At 45.5% G+C, this 19731-nt stretch overlaps 1 protein-coding gene across 2 annotated transcripts; it reads left to right on the plus strand.

The window, feature by feature from the left end:
* Positions 1 to 3526: 3526 nt before the first annotated feature.
* On the plus strand, positions 3527 to 19200 carry PEX26 (peroxisomal biogenesis factor 26). 2 transcript variants are annotated; one of them, XM_067536157.1, is made up of 5 exons: positions 3527 to 4367; positions 8122 to 8262; positions 11142 to 11455; positions 14500 to 14646; positions 15524 to 19200. In XM_067536157.1, exons 1-5 carry the CDS (start codon positions 4150 to 4152, stop codon positions 15625 to 15627), a joined length of 924 nt encoding a protein of 307 aa, XP_067392258.1. In that variant the 5' UTR covers positions 3527 to 4149; the 3' UTR covers positions 15628 to 19200. The 2 variants fall into 2 exon arrangements, with proteins under 2 accessions (XP_067392258.1, XP_067392257.1); XM_067536156.1 differs by having other exon boundaries at positions 15555 to 19200.
* The last annotated feature ends 531 nt before the right edge of the window (positions 19201 to 19731 follow it).

Here is a 19731-nt window from a genome sequence, read left to right on the forward strand (position 1 = left end):
GGAAAAGTCTTGGTGGCCAGAGAAATCAAAGATTTTGATAAACTTTATGTCTCTAGTTGAACTAAAGGCAAACTCTGAGACTCAAACCCTTTGAGACTCATCACGAAGATCGTGTTTGTGCCTCTATTCTACAACAAGAAAACTCTTCTCTCTGATGCATACAAAGACTTGCAACATCAGGTCTTCCTCTCTTCCAGAGCAGCTCATGTCTTTTCAGCATGTCACCACTGCATGCATACTGGGATTTATAGAAGGAAATGCAACAAGTGTGCCATCATGCAGTCAGTCCTTTTACTACAAGATAATCCCTACATTTCTCTGTAGCACAGTTCACATTAGAAAACTTTCAGGAGGGGATGCGCATGACTCTCTGAGCACACTTTTGGTTGGGAATGAGGAAGAACTGAAGAGGGGAGACATCAACCTTTACCTCACTGGAGAAGCAATACTACAAAATAAAAATAAAAAAAATCACAAGAACAAGGTAGATGTAGAAACAAATTTTAAACCAGTTTTTTATAATGTTAATTTAATAGGTCAGCCACATTTCTGTCACAAAATTGTGGCCCAGCCAGCCCCGGGTGGGACAGAGAGAAATCAAGGTGCTTAAAGTCGACAAGCCACTAGAAACTATTAAAATAAAATTAAAGTATAACCACTTTTCCCTCCTTGCGTCCCACAATCACATCACGTCAAAACAGCCTCAGGTTGACACTAACAAACATTTATTGGTTTGGGAGTGGGAAGAGAGTGGGGAGGTGTGAGAGACTGATTCTGAAGCAAACAGGAGTGCAGGTGGTTCAGTACCTCTCAGGATTATGCCCTGAGTCTAGGCATATGTATGTATTGTAGGCCTGATTCCACCCAGTGAAGTCAGTGGCATTTTTGCCATTCACCTCAAATGGAAAAAGGTTCAGGCTTTATCAAATATGATTTATTCTTTTGCGTAGTGACAGTCTGGTTTGGCCAATGCACACGGCAGAGGGGCATTGCTGGCACATGATGGCATATATAACATTAGTAGATGTGCAGGTGAATGAGCTCCTGATGGTGTGGCCACTAATGTAATATATGCCATCATGTGCCAGCAACGTCCCTCTGCCGTGTGCATTGGCCAAACCGGACTGTCACTATGCAAAAGAATAAATGGACACAATTCAGACATAAAAAATGGTAACATCCATAAGCCAGTCGGAGAGCACTTCAATCTCCCAGGACACCCTGTAACTGACTTGAAAGTTGCCATTCTTCAACAAAAAAACTTCAAAAACAGACTTCAGCAAGAAACTGCAGAGCGGGAACTCATATGCAAACTTGACACAATCAAACTGGGTCTGAATAGGGACTTGGAATGGTTCCCTCATTACAAGAAGTAATTGTCTCTGTTCACACATTCTCACCTTCTAACAAGGGTTGTGAATAGGCCTCATCTACCCTAACTGAACTGACTTTGTTAGCACTTGCCCTTCCCATTGTTATGTCTCTTACCCCTGGATGTATATATATACACACCTCTTATCTGTGATTTCCACTTCATGCATCTGAGGAAGTGGGTTGCAGCCCATGAAAGCTTATGCCTGCAGAAATTTGTTAGTCTTTAAAGTGCTACAGGACTCTCGTTTTTGCTGTATACAGACTAACACGGCTACCCCTCTGGAACTTTTCACCATTGTTTACCATGCAATTCTAGATAAATCACCCTCATTTTAAAGTCATACCCAGAAGTAATAAAACTTACAGTGACAAGAGCTATAACATTTAAACAAAAATATTTGGTATGTTGTATTATGCCATAGTATTCACTTCAGGGACACAACATGCCGTATATTTGCAATGTGGCCAAGTTACGGTGGCTGTGTGCACCATGCTGCCTTTTTAAAGTTGATTGGCTCTACCTAGCAGTCTTTGTTTACAGAAGACATTTATTTTCCAAAAAAAAATAATAAGATAATATAAACTTGCAAAATTGAATTCCTCCACTTGCCAACAGCAATTACTTTTTGTTTTTGGAAGGTAATTTTTTTTTATTATATAACTAACCCTCCTGGTAGTCAGTGGGTGAGAAGGTCTTGCATGCAAGCTAGTAAATTTTCATGATAACTTTGCATGACTTACATAATAATCTTTGCAAAGACAGCCTTTTTCAGCTGTACAGATTAAGAACCTGGAACTCCTGATGACTCTGATTATCAGTTTCCGTTATCTAGAGCAGGGGTTCTCCAACTTTTTATGCTGGGATCCCCTTTGAAAATATTTCAGGCTGTGAAAACCCCCTCCACCCCATGCCATGCCATCCTTACTGGCATGTATGGGGGCTGACAGCCTGTGACCCGCCCCCCCCCATAATAGCCTCACAACCCCTTGAGGGGTCACAACCTCCAGTCTGAGAACCCTGAGACCCCATGATAGCCGCCCCATGTACCCCTCTGGTACAGTAACTACCAACAGCAATAGCTTTTAAAAACACTTAAAAGGCCTTCTGTCTGGATTCCAGAGAACATGCTTTAAAATAATAATAAATAATAATAATAATTCAAAGGAAAGCCAGCTAGGCCACTGCCTGTCACCACTCCCCTCATGCCTCCTATTGTATCCTAAGGCAGCACAAGAAACCCTACCTCTTTACAGCAATTGTAGGATTTCAGGCACTGGGGGCCTGATTTTCAGAGATGCTGAACTCCAGCTGATTTCTCCTTGGCTCCTGGGTGCACAAGTACCTCTTAAAATCAGGTCCCAAGTCCTGAAGGGTCAGTTGGCTCATCCCAGAGGGGTGGGCCCAGGGGGTTTTGAAATCCTCCCTCTCACGGAAAGCAGCGCAGCCGCCCCATCCCTGCTCAGTGAAGAATTATGGAGAAACACACATTTTACTGCGCCCCGTAGGGGACGTGGGCCGGCCCTTCCCATCCCTTCTCCGCACAGCCGCTGGAACCTGCCTGGTTGTAAACTCTACAGCCCGGGGGGCGCGCTGGGATGCGAATGGAACTACTTTAAACACTGCCCCCCCCCGGCGGTGCACCTTGCTGCCTCCCCCGGCTCCCCACAACTCCCCCAGCGCCCCGCTGCGCCGCGCTCCAAAGACTTACTGGCGGCTCGCCGCAAGGGGCACGGGACCGGACTCAGCCGGCTGGCCCGCGCCCTCCAGTGCTGCCCGCCCGGCTTCCCTGCTCCGGGCGCCACCTAGCGGGACTCACCCGGAGCCTTTCCCTCCCTGGCCTCCTTCAGCCGCGCTAAGCTCGCCCGACTCCCACCCCGGCTGGCAGACAGCGGGGGCAGGATGGGCTCGGCTAGGGGAAGGGAATTCCGGGCCGGGGGGCAGAAGCGGGGGCGGTGATGGGTACGATGGGGGGGGGGAATGCCCCTGCTCCTGCTCCCCTCCCCCCGTGCCTGCCTGTGCACAATCCCCCCCCTTGGCTCCGCTTTAAACCCGACTGCACGTGCTGCTTGTTACAGCCCCGACTTCCTCCGCCCACCTTCCCTGCGAACCGTGAACGAGCCCCAGAAACTACACTTCCCATGGCCCCCTGCACAGGGTGGGAGCGCCGCTAGGCGGAGCGGGCAGGCAGGCGGGGAAGAGAGAGCGCTGCCTCCGCTGCTGCTGCTGAAGCGGAACAGGTTTTCCCCTTAGCGGCTGTTCTTCCTCGGAGCCAGCCCGGCTTTTCGGAAACGCGGCAAAGAGGGGATCCCTCGCTGGCCGGGGCTCCGGGCTGTGACGGCTGGTGGGTGTGGCACCAGCGCGCGCACACCTCCAGCCAAGGCAGAGCAGCACCGAGACCAGTCGTCGCAGCAGCAGGGCCAGACACGACGCCAGCTCGCAGCGGCTGCCGCTGCACGCACGTTCCGAGTCCTCGCGCCGCCTACCCCGGCGTGCGCGCGCGCGCTGTACAATCGCGCAGAGCCTCCCCCCCACGGCCCCTGCAGCAGCAGCAGCAGCCAGCGCAGCGATCCGCCCCCCCTGGTGTGTGGCTGGTGCTTGAAAGATCCGGCCCGGCCCCTCCTGCAAAGGGGAAGGCTTCGGGAGCCTAGGCGGAGTTCCCGGCGGCCGTGGGGTGACAGCAGCGAGCGATCGATGGCCCTGAAGGCGATCGGGGACGGGATTCAAAGGCACCTGGCCCAGCCCAGCAGCTAACCTCCACCCCTCCCCCGGGCACCATGAAGAACGACTTGCCCGTGTCCTTAGCTGGACTCAGCGGTCCGGCCGGCCTCCTCCGGAGCAGCGAGCCTCTGTCCTTGTCTCCCGTGCCAGCCCCAGCGACCTCTCTGCTGGAGGAGGCGGCGGATCTGCTGGTGGTGCACATGGACTTTGCCGCGGCTCTGGACAGGTGTGAGCGGGGCTGCGAAAGCCTGGCCGTAGACCCCGAGTGTGAAAGGTACGTGCGAGGCGGGGGGAAGGTAGGGGGCGACTGTTCCCCAAAACCGGCTGGGATGGAGGCGCAGAGGCGGTTCCCGCAGTTATTCAGGGCACACGCAGGGCCCGTGTAGCCGGTTCCCTGCGAACTCTGCTTATCTCCCAGCGCCGATGGAATCTGTTTCTGATGGTGACTCCTGGACAGAAAAGTCTCGGCTTTTGTTTGTGAACAGACTGGAGTACAGTCGGCCGCTGGAGAAGCTTTTGACACACATTTGATAGGGACTTCGCTAAAATCTCATGTATCAGTTTTAACATCTGATAGGTCCTGCTTAGGAGACTCCATCATGAACTCTGAGGGATGCCTCCACACTGAATTTTTAAATGAATCCCTGAAATATTTTTCTTAGAAACAATTCTGCTACTATCTCTTCTGGGGTTCTGTTTTGGCTATTTTTTTTTTGGTCCCTCTGACCCTCTCAATCTGCCTGGGTAGCGTTGCAAGTGTTACAGGTCAGTGCTGCTGTCTTGTATGACCTGTAAAGGAGAGATCCTTGACCATCTGCAGTAGCTAAAAATCTCGTACCAGCATTTTCTATAACAGTGGGAGTGTTAACATTAGTGTCCTGGCCAAATCCCGATTTGTTTGATTACCTTCTAACTCCTCCATGCTGTTTCTATTGGAAGTAATACATTATTTCTTGCTTTCTACCTTAAAGTGGGGTGTAACCATAGGTGCTGGAACTAGGGATCCTTGAAGTGGTTTCCATCATATACAGGATTTACAGTTTGGTTCAATGACTCTCAACACCCACACTATAAAAATTATTCCAGTCCCCCTGCCTGTAACATTGCAGTTCTTTATACAAACAGCTGATGTGTTTCACTCCAGCAGTGACTGCATGTCAGAAGTAAGGGAAGTGATTCCTGTATATGAAGTGCTTGGAGATCATTGAGAATGCAAGGCATTTTGATACTAATGGTTATAGGTATAAGAATGTATAAAAGCTCAGAAAAGTGAAGTATGGAATAATTGATCACACTTCAGGTTCTATTTATCAAGGATTAATGAATATTTAGTGGATGTTTTAGTAAATGGTTAATCAACCGTTTAGATTGTTTTAGAGTCCAAGAAGTCAATAGATGGCTTACAGCCATCTGTTACATTTACTTACTGATGTGCTTATAACTCAGTTGGCATTTTAATATGGCTAAATGTAAATGTATACATCTAGGAACAAATAACGTAGGCCATATTTACACGATGCAGGATGCTAGCCTGGGAAGCAATGACTCCAAAAACAATTCAGGGTTCATGTTCAGCTGAACATGAGGTCCTTGTGTGATGCTGTGGCCAAAAGGGCTTATACAGTCCTTGGATGTATAAGCAGGGGAATCTCAAGTAAGAGTAGGGAGACTATTTTATCTCTGTATTTGGCATTGGTGCAACTGCTGCTGGAATACTATGTCCAGTGATGGTGTCCACAATTCAAGAAGGATGTTGATAAATTGGAGAGGATTCAGAGAAGAGCCATAAGAATGATTAAAGGATTAGAAAACATGCTTTCTAGTAAGACTCAAGGAGCTGAATCTATTTAGCTTAACAAAGAAGGTTAAGGGGTGACTTGATTAAAGTCTTTAAATACCTACATGAAGAGCACATATTTTAATAATGGACTCTTCAATGTAGCAGAGAAAGGTATAATATGATCCAATGGCTGAAAGTTGAAGCTAGACAAATTCAGACTGGAAATAAGGCTTACATTTTAAATTGTTGATGAGTTCCAGAGGGGTAGCCGTGTTAGTCTGTTTTCAGCAAAACACCGAAAGTTCCATGGCACCTTAAAAGACTAAAATTTATTTGGCATAAGCTTTCGTGGGCAGAAACCCACTTCATCACATGCCGAAGTGGGTTTCTGCCCACGAAAACTTATGCCCAAATACATTTGTTAGTCTTTAAGGTGCCACAGAACTCTCGTTTTATTTTTAATTGTGAGTAATTAACCATTGGAACAATTTACCAAGGGTCATGGTGGATTCTCCATCACTGACTATTTTGAAATTAAGATTGGATGTTTTGCTAAAATATATGCTCTTAGAATTATTTGGAGAAGTTTTATGGCTTGTGTTGTAGTGGCGGTCAGACTCAATGATCACAATGGTTCCTTCTGGTCTTGGAATCTAGGAGTTTCACATTACATATCTCTGTAACATACTAAAAATATCTATTTATTAACCCTTTATAAATCACTATATTTAGGGATATTTTTGTTCAGTTTTCCATTACTACGGAGATACATAGAAACAGGATCCAAGTGTCTTAGGACAGGTCATCTGGTCTTGTTGCTCATTTCCCCCCTCCCCATCTGAAGACTAAAATACCCCCCCTGCTCCTCTTCATTTCCAAAGCTGTGTACCAAATACAGGTTTATGATTTGTAGTACGAGAAATGAGCAGCTGGAGCAGATGAACTCTTAAAGGGTTTAGGCACAGATCCTCCAAGGTATTTAGGTCTGTAATCCCATTTCTCTGGAGGCCCTGCCAATCAACAGACCTAGTCTAGCTCTGCTTAGCTTGTTATGAGGAGTTCAGAAGCCATCAGAGCGATGTAGTTTATTATGCTCCACAGGAATATAGTCCAGAGGTTGTTATAGGTACTATTAGACACAAAATGACCCACAAACATATTTAAGAAGGGGGGAGGTGCATGGAGATGAGGATTCCCTGGAAGAATGCATGTAAAATAACATTGGAATTACGTTCGGGTTTGTCACAAGGACAGAACCTATACTTGTTACCTAGCTTAAGAGTCTAGGGAGGGACACTTCAAAAAATTCCCCCACATGGGAAAGCAGCTGTTTAGGTTTTTATTTTACTTGCTATATTACAGTAGCACCCAGAGACCCCAGTGGCGATCAGGGCCCCATTGTGCTAGGTGCAGCACAAAACGCACACCCTATCTCAAAGAGCTGAGAGTCTGAATAGACATGACTAACAAAGGGTGAGAGGGAGGAATTAGAATCCTTGTTTTATAGGTAGGGAACTAAGGGCTTATCTGCAAGCTGCTCCACTGTAGCTCTTCCCTGAAGGCACTACCTACGCCAACAGTAGTCCACCTGGCCGAGAGGCAGTAACTAGGTCTCCAGGAGAATTCTCCTGTCGACCTAGTGCTGTCTACGCTGTGGGTTAGGTTGGTTTAACTGCATTGCTCAGAGGTGTGGATTTTTCACACCCCTGACTGACGTAGTTATACTGACCTCATTTCCTACTGTAGGCCAGGCCTGAGGCAGAGAGAAAGTAAGTGATTCACCCAGTTCCACACAAGCAGGGCAAAGAATTGAACCCAGTTCTCTTGAATTTCAAGCCAGGGCCTTAACCCTTTCTCACTCACTTTCTTATTGTTTGTCTTTGACATTGTCAGTCCTAAAATAATGATGCCAATGGTCCTTGTCATGATTTCTAGTCACCAAACCATTATCGGAGGGTAGATTGTTGTTAAGTCTAAATTAATTTATAGGTAAATTTGACTTGTTTGGGCTGCTTTAACCCCTGATTAGTATTAAAAGGAGTCTGGGTGTGATTGAGAGATATAGGACTTCTGGAGATATGTGACAAATGTGTCCAGCAAAAAAGGCTGAATTTGCTCTGTGCTTTTGGGAAAAAGCTGCTGAGGAGGGATTAGAAAGCCCCCTAGATAAGATGCGTCAGGGTGGGGAATGATTTTGAAGCAGCATTTCTCACAAGTGCTCATTTGTCCTATCTTGTCCATTGGACAGCTCAATGGAAGTGAAGTGCTCTCTCTGCATTGTGGGGATCCAGGCCCTGGCAGAGATGAACCGATGGAGAGAAGTTCTGTCTTGGGTCCTACAGTATTACCAGGTCCCTGAACGTTTGCCTCCAAAAATTCTGGAACTGTGGTGAGTAATTATCTGTATTTTCCAGATGTTCTGCCTAAAATACTCAAGTTCCACAACGTGTGTAATGTGTTGTATGAGGTTCAAGTTGGGCTTTTTCCTGCTGTGTCCCCATTTCTTTCTTATCTCTCCCTTCCAACCTAGCACAAGAGGGGGGCCATGGACAGCTGTTCAGAGGGATGCTTTTCAGAATGAAAGAACAGAGCTGAACTTGGTTTTCTGCAGCATCTTTCATTTTCAAGGAATGCCATAGTGATAGGTTAGAGTTACATGCCAAGCTTACCTCTTCCACAGGTGTAGACATTGGAACCTGTTAGTGTGAGAAGGGATGTTGCTGTGACACAAGGATCACACTTATGTGATCTTTATCTAGCACCTGTAGTCAGGCAGTGATTTAACATCGCCACTGGAATACATTGCCTCAAACAGTGCAGCATCTCCCTAGTGCTTTACTACAGTGAAAGACGTATTCCCTCTTCTTCACTAGCAGGGCTGGGCTGCTGTGATTCTCTGACTGAAGTTAGCAGAACGTTAGGAACCATTAGGAAAGGGATAGATAATAAGACCAAAAATATCATAATGCCTCTATATAAATCATGGTATGCCCACATCCTGAATACTGCATGCAGATCTGGTCACCCCATCTCAAAAAAAATATATATTGGAATTGGAAAAGGTACAGAGAAGGGCAACAAAAATGATTAGGGGTATATTCCCTATATTCCTTATGAGGAGAGAATAATAAGACTGGGACTTTTCAGCGTGGAAAAGAGACAAATAAGGGGAGAATCTGCTTCCTCTGTAGCATGGGGCACTTCTCACTCGCAGGTGGATCTTGTGTACATTAAGGTCTTTAAACCATGATTTGAGGACTTTAATAACTCAGTCATAGGTTAGAGGATTATTACAGGAGTGGGTGGGTCAGGTTTTGTGGCCTGCATTGTGCAGGAGGTCAGACTAGATGATCATATTGGTCCCTTCTGACCTTAGAGTCAGAGTCTATCAGGTGAATAAAATCTTGAATGGTGTGCAGAAAGTGAATAAGGAAATGTTATTTACTCCTTCACACAACACAAGAAATAGGGGGTCACCCAATGAAATTAATAGGCAGCAGGTTTAAAACAAAAAAGGAAGTACTTCTTCACACAAACACACAGTCAACCTGTGGAACTCCTTGCTAGAGGATGCTATGAAGGCCAAAACTATAACAGGGTTCAAAAAAAGAACTAGAGAAGTTCCTAGAGGATAGGTCTATCAATGGCTATTAGCCAAGATGGGCAAGGATGCAACACCGTGCTCTGAGTGTCCCTAGCCTCTGTTTCCCAGAAGCTGGGAGTGGACGACAGGAGATAGATCACTCAATGGTTACCTGTTCTGTTCATTCCCTCTGAAGCACCTGGCATTGGCCACTGTCAAAAGACAGGACACTGGACTAGATGGACCATTGTTCTGATCCAATATGGCTGTTTTTATGTTCTTATATCCATCTTTGTGATAAGAAACGCTATGGCAGTGGCACTCAACCTATAATAGCCAAAGAGCCACTTCATCAGTGAATCGAATGAGACTGTGAAAACTCCAGATAAATTTTCTTTTTATCAGAAGTGTGCTTTTAAATTCAGTTTTTAGCAGGAAGAGAAAAAAGTGCTGCAAGAAGTTGAACATATAAAAGTAACTACTCATCATTTACCATGCTTTCCACCCCTGGATCTCAAAAGTACTTTATAAAGACAAGCTAGTACCATTCCAGATAATTTCTAGAACAATGTGGTCTCCTTTGGAAGTACAGGCTTCTTAGAAGAAGGTGTGCAGGAGTTTTATTACTGAGAGCATGGAGTTGTGGAAGGGTTTGGCATCTCTAGGAAGGAGGGGGAAATTGATTTGGTGCTTGTTATGGAGAAGGAGGTTGAGGAAGCAGGCATGGAAAGTGGGTTGTGTGCAAAGGATCATGATTAACCAAGCCTGAGTGGAGAGCATTATTCAAGGCTATGAAAAGCCACATGCATCTTGAGAGCCTTAAATGGAGTGTAACTGGTCTTGGGACATTTGTTTCTTGCATTGCTGCATTTCACCCATTACTAAAACCCCCTCTATTTTCCAGCCTTCCTGACACCTCACATCATAAGTCAAAGAATCTGAGAACTGCCCAGTAATTTACTGCCTGATGTGTCTTATGTCATTAATTTTGTGGTCCTAGCAAAGACTCCAACCCCAGGGTGCCCTCAGTAAGTGCAGGGAGATGGTCATATGTCACCACCAGTGACGAGCTTGTGTTTAAGATGATAAAACTTCTTACATCTTAAACGTGACTGCTGTACTAAACCTTTGCTCCCTGCATCAGGTGATGAAGAACAGGAATGTTGCTGGGGGAAGATAGGAAGCTTGGCATGAGAGGTTACGTCTACATTGTAGCTGGGAGGTATCATGCCCATCATGGGTAGACAGATTTGTGCTAGCTCAGCTCAAGCTAGGGCACTAAAAATAGCAGTGTGGATGTTGTGGCACTGGCAACAGTTTGGGCTATCCATCCGAGTCCCAGCCTGCCCACCTGCCCCTGGGTCTATGCTCGGGTGGCTAGGCCAAGCTACCACCAGTGCTGCAGCAGCCCCACTGCTATTTCTTAACATGGTAACTCGACCAGAACTAGTGCAAATCTGTCTGCCCCCACTGGGAATCAGATCTCCCTGCTGCAATGTAGACATACACTGAGGAGTTGCCTCATGTTGCTTTTTAGGGACTCCCTCCCCTTCTGCCTGGACTGCAGATTGTCACTAAGGGATATAGGTCCAGTCCTAGTCATAGGTGCCTGAAGTTGGTAACTCACAGTGATCTCAACTTTGCAAATAGTTTGTAGTGTAACGTTTGTTTTTCTTGCATTCTAGCATCCTTTTATATAGCAAAGTGAAGGAGCCCCATGTGATGTTGGAAGTTGACAGTTATTGGCTGAGAGACCTAACCAATCAGAGCCTGCCTTCGTATGGCACCTTAATGGAGTTGCATCTGCAGCACGTGTTGCTCCCACTTGGGCAATTTGTGGAGGCAGAGGAGCTGGTACAGGGCAGTGAAGCTTTCAACAAGGAGCAACAACTTGAGGCCCTGAAGACCATTAGTGAGAGGAGGTGTCAGTGGGTGCAGCAGGAAGACACACAATCAGCCCCTGAAGAGCAACCAGTCACAACGAGGGAGAAGCTGTTAGGTAGGCTGTCTCTAACCTTCACGCTCCTGCTTTTGTCTTCAGAGGTATAGAGGAGGGAGTGACTGAACTTGGACCAAATCATTCATTATTTGTATTTAGACTTTAAGTTTCTATCCACTTGCTCGTGGTGCTTTCACTATAGCTAAAAAACTCACAGTATCGAAATACAGCTCAACAAAATACAATCTACAGATTGTCCCTCCCCCTCAGATAACCACTGTCTGCTAATAAATAGTTCATCTCAACCCCCTTTCCATGTACTCCAGATCCCTCAGCTTGGTTCCTTCCCAAAGGTTCGGGGGGGGGGGAAAAAGGGCTTTGCAGCATGTCCAGAAGGCCAACAAATCTGGCAGGTCAAGAAGAGAAGCAAGTTTCAAAGCTAAAAGCCCTTCACAGAGAACATCCTGCTAATAGCCTCCTCCCATCTTCAATGACTTAGTTGCAGTTCTTGTGCCTCACAACTGTGACAGCATTATATGAGCGGAAGAGGTGGTATCTCAAACTCAAACTATTTAAGGGCTTTTAAATTAAAGAGCTCAAACTGTGCTAGGAAATCAGCAGTATTCCAAGCTCCCCATGTCTGTTTAGTCGACTGCTCTGCTGGATACCAGTTGCAGTGGTGTTTTTGGGGGGATTTGGACACTTGTCCACTGGGAACTGAACTGAAAGTTACTCACTTATTTCACACAGATCATCAAGCTGCCATTGCATGGGTTGACTGTTCAGTCCTCATTATCAACTAGGGTTAGATTCAGACTGGTGTTTTAGAAGGAAGAGGCTCTGTATCCATTACCAATTGTACCTGTTTTTCTCTCTTTATTACACCCAATTGGATGACTGTACAGTCGATTTTCCTTTCTGAACCTATCCAAGGTTGGTAGTGACTGAAAGCCTGAGGGGAAGTGATTGGTGGTTTCAGTTTCATCAAGTTTCCAGGTCTTAAAACTCCATCACAGCTGGCACTCATGGGTACCCATTTCCGCTGCAGCAGCAGCGGGAGCTGTTAGGCTTGGTCTACACTTAAAATGTAGGTTGACCAACTGCGGTGCTTAGGGATGTGAAAAAGTCACACCCCTGCGCACCCTGACTATGCCAGCCTAACCCCGATTGTAGACACAGCTAGGTTGACAGAAGAATGCTTCCATTGACCTAACAACAGTTGCTCAGGGAGGTGGTCTTTCTATCACTGTAGAAAATCCATCATCCGTCATTGTAGGCTGCAGCCACATTGCAGGGTTATGCCAGCATAGCTAGAATGCCATAGCTATGTCAGGCTAGTCCCTGTAGTGTAGACATGGCTTTCGTCTGCTGACTTAGTGGGTATTAACTGTTAACTAACAGTATTGCCAGGGATGTTCCTTCTGACCTCTTACATGTTCCTTCTGACCTCAAAGTAAAAAACCAAATGCTCTTGCTCAATAGGAATTTTGTGTGTGTGAGTGAGTGAGTGAGTGAGAGAGAGTGAGAGAGAGCGATCTTTTATACTGGTAAAGACTAGGATGAAAATTATTTTCTAGTTTCTAAAAGATACTTGTAGTGGTCCCTGCATCTCCGGCATGGAAGGAGGCCACTCTTACTTGTTGCATCAGGCAATAAACAAAGGCTAGTCAACCTGCTGGATAGGCCAGACCGTAATCACAGCCTGGGCTCTGACCATCTGGTCAGGGCAGAGCAATAAGCAGTATTTAGTCTAAGCCTTCTGGCTAAGGCAGGCAGTAATCACAGTCTAGGCTCTAGCTTTCTAAGAGAGACAGAGCAGTAAGCAATTAAGCAGTCTTTAGCCTAGCCTCCTGGCTAAAGGAGACAGCAAACATAGTCTAGGGGCTTGCAACTTTCTGGCTGGAACAAGCCCCAAACAAGGCACAGGCTTTCCAGCCTAAGGTGAGTACACCACCACCCCAGGGTTGGAGTTGGCAGCAGGGGAGCACAGGGACCCCAACCTACCCTACTCCACCGGGTTCCAGCCCAGGGCCCTCACAGTGGCAGGGGATGCTGCCACTGGCTCAGCAGGGCTCCAGCCAAAACCTGCTGGCTTGTATTGCAACAGCACAAGTTAACTAATGTCTGGTTTCCCTGGGCTACTTCCTACCACAGCCTATTGATGTGGCTCCATAGTCTGCAAGTCCTCAGCCTCCTCAGGGTAAATGGCGGATGGCAGACGGCAGCTCCTCTCCACTCTTGGTCTCCAGGGTAGGGTGCTGCACAGCTCAGGGTCTGGCCCAGGATTCTGCAGCCAACTAGAGATAGCTGCCTCCCTCACTGGCTCCAGCTCAACTGAGCTGAGCTGAAGAGCCCATCTCTTATACTTCCTGTCCCTCCCCTCTGCTTCCGGAGTAGGGGCGGGGCTGGCTTGGCTCCGCCCACCAGGGAGAGTGTAGTGGTTCCTCTGTTTCAGGCTTGGAGGGAGGCCACTTTGCCTCACTACAATACCGCAGAAGAAATATGTAAAAATAAGCAATTAAAACTTAAGACAGACAGATGAGATATCCTTTAAGGGCTTGTGCAGTTGGCAGTGAGAACTTTCTACTCTCTTCCTCCCAATAATTTTCTGTATTTTATTTTCCTTTTTTGAGCCCATGTTGTAGAATCCATGGATGGGATTTAAGCACCTATTAGGCCTAAGAATTCCCAAATAATCCAGGTATTCTTGTCTCCAGAGCATTCCTGCATGTGGCTGGGGGTCCCATCCCTTACAGGACATCAATATTTATAATTGTACAGAGTCTTTTGTATACAAGCTTCCCAGAGCTTCCTCCTCAGTCAAAACTACCACAAAGCTTTCAGAAAGAAACCAGGACTGCTGCAATGCACCTCTGTTAATAGCTGCACAACCAGGCAATCACAGGGATTGCAGGAGCCAATGTGATGTTACATCCTTGCTAATAGCTGGCAGACCAGAAGTGCTTGAGGAACCCAGGGATGAACAGAGTGTTCCTCTTCTAACAGCTGCCCCATCAAAATAGTTTTTGGAACCCAGTTACTCTTCTGTGTGGTTTTCCTTTCTTTGCCCTTTCCTTTAATAACTGCTTGTCCTTGTATTTCAGGCTCTATGTCCCGAAAGTTCTTGACCATATTAACAGTGCTACGTAGAGCACTGGGATCCATGTCAAGCCACTTCTGTTCCAGCCCATACAAAAAGATGCTCTTGGCTGCTTTCATACTATGCCTTGTTGTGGTGAGACTAGACCCAGGTAGGTGATTAAGGCTTCTGAATGTTATTTATTATCTGTCTTATGGCTCTGAACAAGAAATTGGGAATTGCTAGAGTTGGGCTTGGAAGAGGAACGTTTATTCAAGCCTCTCATTAGGAGTTACTGTAAGGTATGGTGCAAGAGTGGTAGGTATGCAGAAGCTCACAGCTACTATATTTCCAGCTTCTTCCACTAGAAGTCACTGAAGGGAGATGTGTAGGACTGTTGGCTGTAAATAAACTTCTAGCCACTGCATCCTCAGCCTTTCCTAACAAAAGGTACTGTAGGAAACTGTTTTGAAGCACAGACTATGGGCAGTTCTTAGTTAATCCAGTCCCAGACGCTCCCTCTATCAGAGAAAGATGCTGCAGGCGTGTTGGCTGTGGGTAATACAGAGTGGTAAGAATGGCTGCTATTGGTAAACTTTAGAAAAGTAATTTAATTCTAACCTCAACCTTGATTCATTTAAACTATAAGCCAAACCAGAACTACTCTGAAATGCACTCATTAGCATTCACAGAATCTGTGCATATAGATTCCCTCATATGTTTGGTAATGAGTGTTTCCAGTGTCTCAGCTAGTCTTCATTACTGAGGCACACTCTCAGTACCCCCCTCCCGGAGGAGACTTTTGAGTCTTCAGTGCTGTTCTGTCAATCAGCCTTTGTAGGGTGAAGCATAGCTTAGTCAGAAGGAGAGCAGCACCCTCTTTTCTATGCCTTTCTGCTGGGTGAGAGTCTGAGCAGTCACCTAGGCAGGAATAAGGAGAAATCAAAGCTGATGCCTTCCATTACCCAGAGTGGAGATCAGCCCTTTCTAAATCGGAGTTTATGAAGATAAGGGTAGGAAACATTAAATACTTTTGTTTTATTTTGCAGCTGCTCCCACATCTCTACCCTTCCTTCACAGGCTGGTCCAACTCTGCCATCAGGCATGGGTGGCTGTATTTTCTCCGCTCTACAGGCCTCCAGTTCAAGACTAAGCAGCTTTACGACATGTTGCAAGTCTTTTGTCTCTGTTGCTGTGCAGTTTGTCTTGAGGATTTTAATCAGGCTCTTCAAGGGCTCCTGAGACCAATATACTAATTGAAAAGACCACACGTCGGCTCCTGTGCAGTGACATCTTATCTTCACAGATTAGGAACCTGGCCTAGTGCTGGCTGGATTTTGAAACTGCCTCAGCTACTTGTCTTCCGGTGCTATGCGGCTCTGCAGCACAGTACTAACGCTGGAGGAATGTGCGCGTACAGGGGATTTAGCCCTCCTCCCCTAATCCACGACTTATTCAGATACCCGCTGTAAGGTGGTTGCTTTTGGTGTGGGTGCCAGATGAAAGTCCACAGCCAATGGCAACCTACGACAGGCATTTTGAGAGACTGCACTGTCCTTGCCAGTGCTTCTGAAGTTGTCCAAGCAGTGGGAGTGGAATTTCAGATGGCATGGTTATGAAAGTCCAGGTGTACACTAAACATTAGGAGCCAAAAAACTGGCCAGCCTTGGGAAGATTAAAATACCCAGTTTCTGCAGTGTGGGATTTAAGCCCAATATCTGGAACCTGATAAAGTCTGCAGACTGAAAATGGAGCCCATTCCGTTCTGAGGGCTGGAATTTCTTTTGTGACCCTGATGTGTCTTGGCATAGGCATTCTCCCTTTGGATTTAACAGTCGTGACTAATCAAGCATATCAAGGTGATGGGACGCATTATAAAGAGGGATGGGCCAAGGCATTCTGTCTCCTGTCTAGATGCACTGCCTCCAGCACAAGAAATTAGAGACCTTTCTGTCTTCCAGATAATCATTAATACCAGCGGTTCTCAACCTTTTTTTCCCCGAGTACCACTCGGGTCAGGTACAGTCAGGTCAAGTACCACTGTAACTGACCCGAGTACCATTCGGGGAAAAAAGGGTGTGGGGGGGGGGGGGGGACTTTCGGCGGCAGATTCGGCGGCGTAATACGGCTCGCGTACCACCCAGCCTTCTTCCAAGTACCACCGGTTGAGAACCGCTGATTAATACTAATATTTGACACTGGATAAGTTAAAATAGAGGACAGCAGAGAAATGGAGATGGTGAGAGGCAAGAGGCAACAGAGTTCCTCTTCTTAATATACTCCATGTTTATTAGAGTCTAACCTGCCCAATTACTTGAATGCGTCTGTAATTTCACTGCATACTTTGTCTCTGTATCTTCTGTTGACATGCTTTCTATTTACATATGTAGATTTAAATACAAAAGATGCCTAGCCACATGTCTAGCCATTCCAACAAGTGTTTAGAATCATCATCCCCATAAGAGTAATCATCCAGTAGCAAAACTGCACTCTTTCACACCAAGAGTAAATTAACAGGCCTCAAAATACAATTCCTCCTCTACCCAAAACCCTATGCCCCTGCCCTTCCCCAAAGCCCTAGCACATGGTATTCTGATGGTCAGCAGATCAAAGCTACTTCAGACCAGTGTTTGGGGGAGCGACTTCAAGATTCAAAGGCCCGCATGGAGAACACTTTGCCAGCAGTTCCCGCCCCCATACCAGGGGGCTTCACAGCTCAACTGCCTCAGCTGACTGTAGCTTTAAGAGTATAAAACAGGGAGAGAAGTGATTATTCAGGTAGATAGGTCCAAATCCACACTCTGAACTCCACATCTCCCTGATACCCAAGAGGCACCCAGTGCAATGTCCTACAACATTTGTCCTCTACAAATCATCCCACACACCCTTCCGCCTTTGCAGTAACCATACAGTGGGGGTGGGAGTTATTTCTAATCTCTCAAAAATGGCAGCAGCACACAAGTATCACAACAGCTGGCTGCATGCACTACATTGGTTTGTTAGCTGTTCCTCCCATTTTAAGAGAGTCTGAGTTTCTGTCTCCACTGCTAAAAAACACACCTGTTTTTTTGTGGCATAACTAACGTGAACTAACCTGCTGTAAAATCCTAGTAGAGACAAGGCTTTGTCTTTTTACTGAGTAAATCAGGCAAGGTCAACCAGGTACTGGGGGGGTGGTCATATTGTTATCTTTGCCTACCTCTCGCTCAGAGGAAAGTACATGAAACTTGTCTCCACTAGGATTTTACAGCGAGATAACTCTTGTGTATTTGTCATCTTGCTGTGAAAAATACATTTTAGGCAGTTAAGACAAAGCCTTGCAGATCTTACACCTACAAGCTAGAGCTCTTTAGAGCTTCATGTTGTCATTTACATGCATCTGTAATGCACCTATCACCTCATATCTCATTGCGCTCAGTTCTTGATTCATCATTTCAAAGACTTTCAACATAAAATAATTGTATCAAGACTGTAAGGAGAAAGGCTCTGGGCTTGTCTGCATGGTTTGGTGATGGTCTCTATGGGGGTGTGATTTCTAAACTGCCCTAACTTGCGCATGAATTGGTCTGTGTAGCCCCTGCTGATGTGTACTAAAAGTTCCCTAGTGTGCTTTAGCATAGTGCTGTTTCAAACAGTGCTACATTAAAGTGCACTAGGGAACTTTTAGGGCACACCACACCAGGTTCTACATGATCTGATAAATGTGCAACGCATTAGTGAACTTTAGATGCCACACGTCTGCCACACGGTGTAGACAAGCCTTCTCTGTGACTCTTCTAAGAAGGACTAGTTTGTACTTCCTAGTCTCCTGTGTTGCAGGATCTAGCTATGTATGTAGCTTTATGACCCTGTTACTATGGTATCTGGGGGTCAGATTCTGCCTATTGGCAATAACAGGTCGCCTGTCTTTCCTTCGCTAACTAGGTGGCAGTTCACATTTCCTCTGGCTCGTTGTAAATTTCTGGTTGTAACTATGCTTGTGATATTGGGATTGTGTTCTGGGAGGAGCATACATTATGTTCTCGATTTCTGCTTAGAGGTTGCTTGCAATGTCTTAATGGTTCATTTCCTTGGATCATTTTAATATATCTGTGAGTGTGATGCATAGACTAGCAGCCTCAACTTTCTCATAATACTTTGTTTTTAAATTTGTTTCATTGTGTTTAGCACATATGGAGACATAGGATGGTAGCAACAGAAAAATATCATTCATACTATTCTAATGGTTTTATTCATTTGATTTTAAATAGTTAATTTTTAGAATCAAATTACTACCTATGTACTCCTTTATATTGTGATGCTCAATCTGTCTGGTCATAAAACAGTCTTGCACAACGCTTGCATCTATTATTAAAAATATTTACATTTAGTGCATTGACACTTTGCAATTGCCAAAGAATTCTTTGGAAATATGTTTCACTGCAAACTGTGGCCCTGAGTCTGCAAACACATGCTTTAATAGGTGAATGTTACTAGTCAGTTCTGTGGGACTAATTACCCAGTTACATGTATTCACATTTGTTAGTGTTTGCAGGGTCAGAGCCTGTATTTTCATACAATGGATCAGTGTATTGAATATTTGTTTGCATCTTCCCTGATGCTTTCAATTAAAGTTACAACATATTCTTAATATGTTAAACTTTTTAATATGAAGCACTATTTGACTGGACATGGTTTATGTATATTTATATATTCTTAAAAATGACCAAGAATTTGCAGAAACACACACCAAGCAGTCAAGTATTAAATAAATAATTCTTCATCTGTAGTCTCACTATTTTCCCCTGCCCCTCACCACAATCAAAGAGCTTGTTATCATGAGAGAAGATGCCATCATACGTAACTTCTGAAGATGGGATAATTCTGCCACCTAACCTTAGCTAGGGGATGTGTGTGTTTGCACTTCTTGCTGAATATCTCCAGCCACAGGAGTTTGCGATGATTCTGCTGCTATCTGACTTCCTGTTGTAGGAGGCTGAAGATTATATTGCCACATATCCTCTACAGGTGAGGGGTTGAAAAATGCCAAATGTACAGCATCCGTGCTCAACTGCTTCTAAATGGACCCCGTGGAGAGCAGGCTCTAGCTAAGAGGAAGATGAATCTTGGTGCCTTTTTGTTGTGCATAGGTGATCAGATAATCTACGACTGAGAACTCTTGATACATTTCCTCCTCTCCCCATTGACACATTTCAATTAGTAGAATTTACAACATGATAAATAATCACCACCAGTTACCTCTGATGTCTCTTGGGCC

This window comes from Emydura macquarii, unplaced genomic scaffold (genome assembly GCF_026122565.2).
Source record: "Emydura macquarii macquarii isolate MOO-44397 ecotype Brisbane River unplaced genomic scaffold, CSIRO-AGI_Emac_v2 contig_3530, whole genome shotgun sequence".
NCBI lineage: Eukaryota > Metazoa > Chordata > Testudines > Chelidae > Emydura > Emydura macquarii.

Excerpts from the sequence above, each read along its gene's own strand:
- PEX26 (XM_067536156.1), top strand. The coding sequence starts at position 4,150 with ATGAAGAACGACTTGCCCGTGTCCTTAGCTGGACTCAGCGGTCCGGCC. Across the intron at positions 4,368-8,121 it reads GTAGACCCCGAGTGTGAAAG|CTCAATGGAAGTGAAGTGCT; the intron begins GTACGTGCGAGG and ends TCCATTGGACAG. Across the intron at positions 14,647-15,554 it reads TGTGGTGAGACTAGACCCAG|GCTGGTCCAACTCTGCCATC; the intron begins GTAGGTGATTAA and ends CTTCCTTCACAG.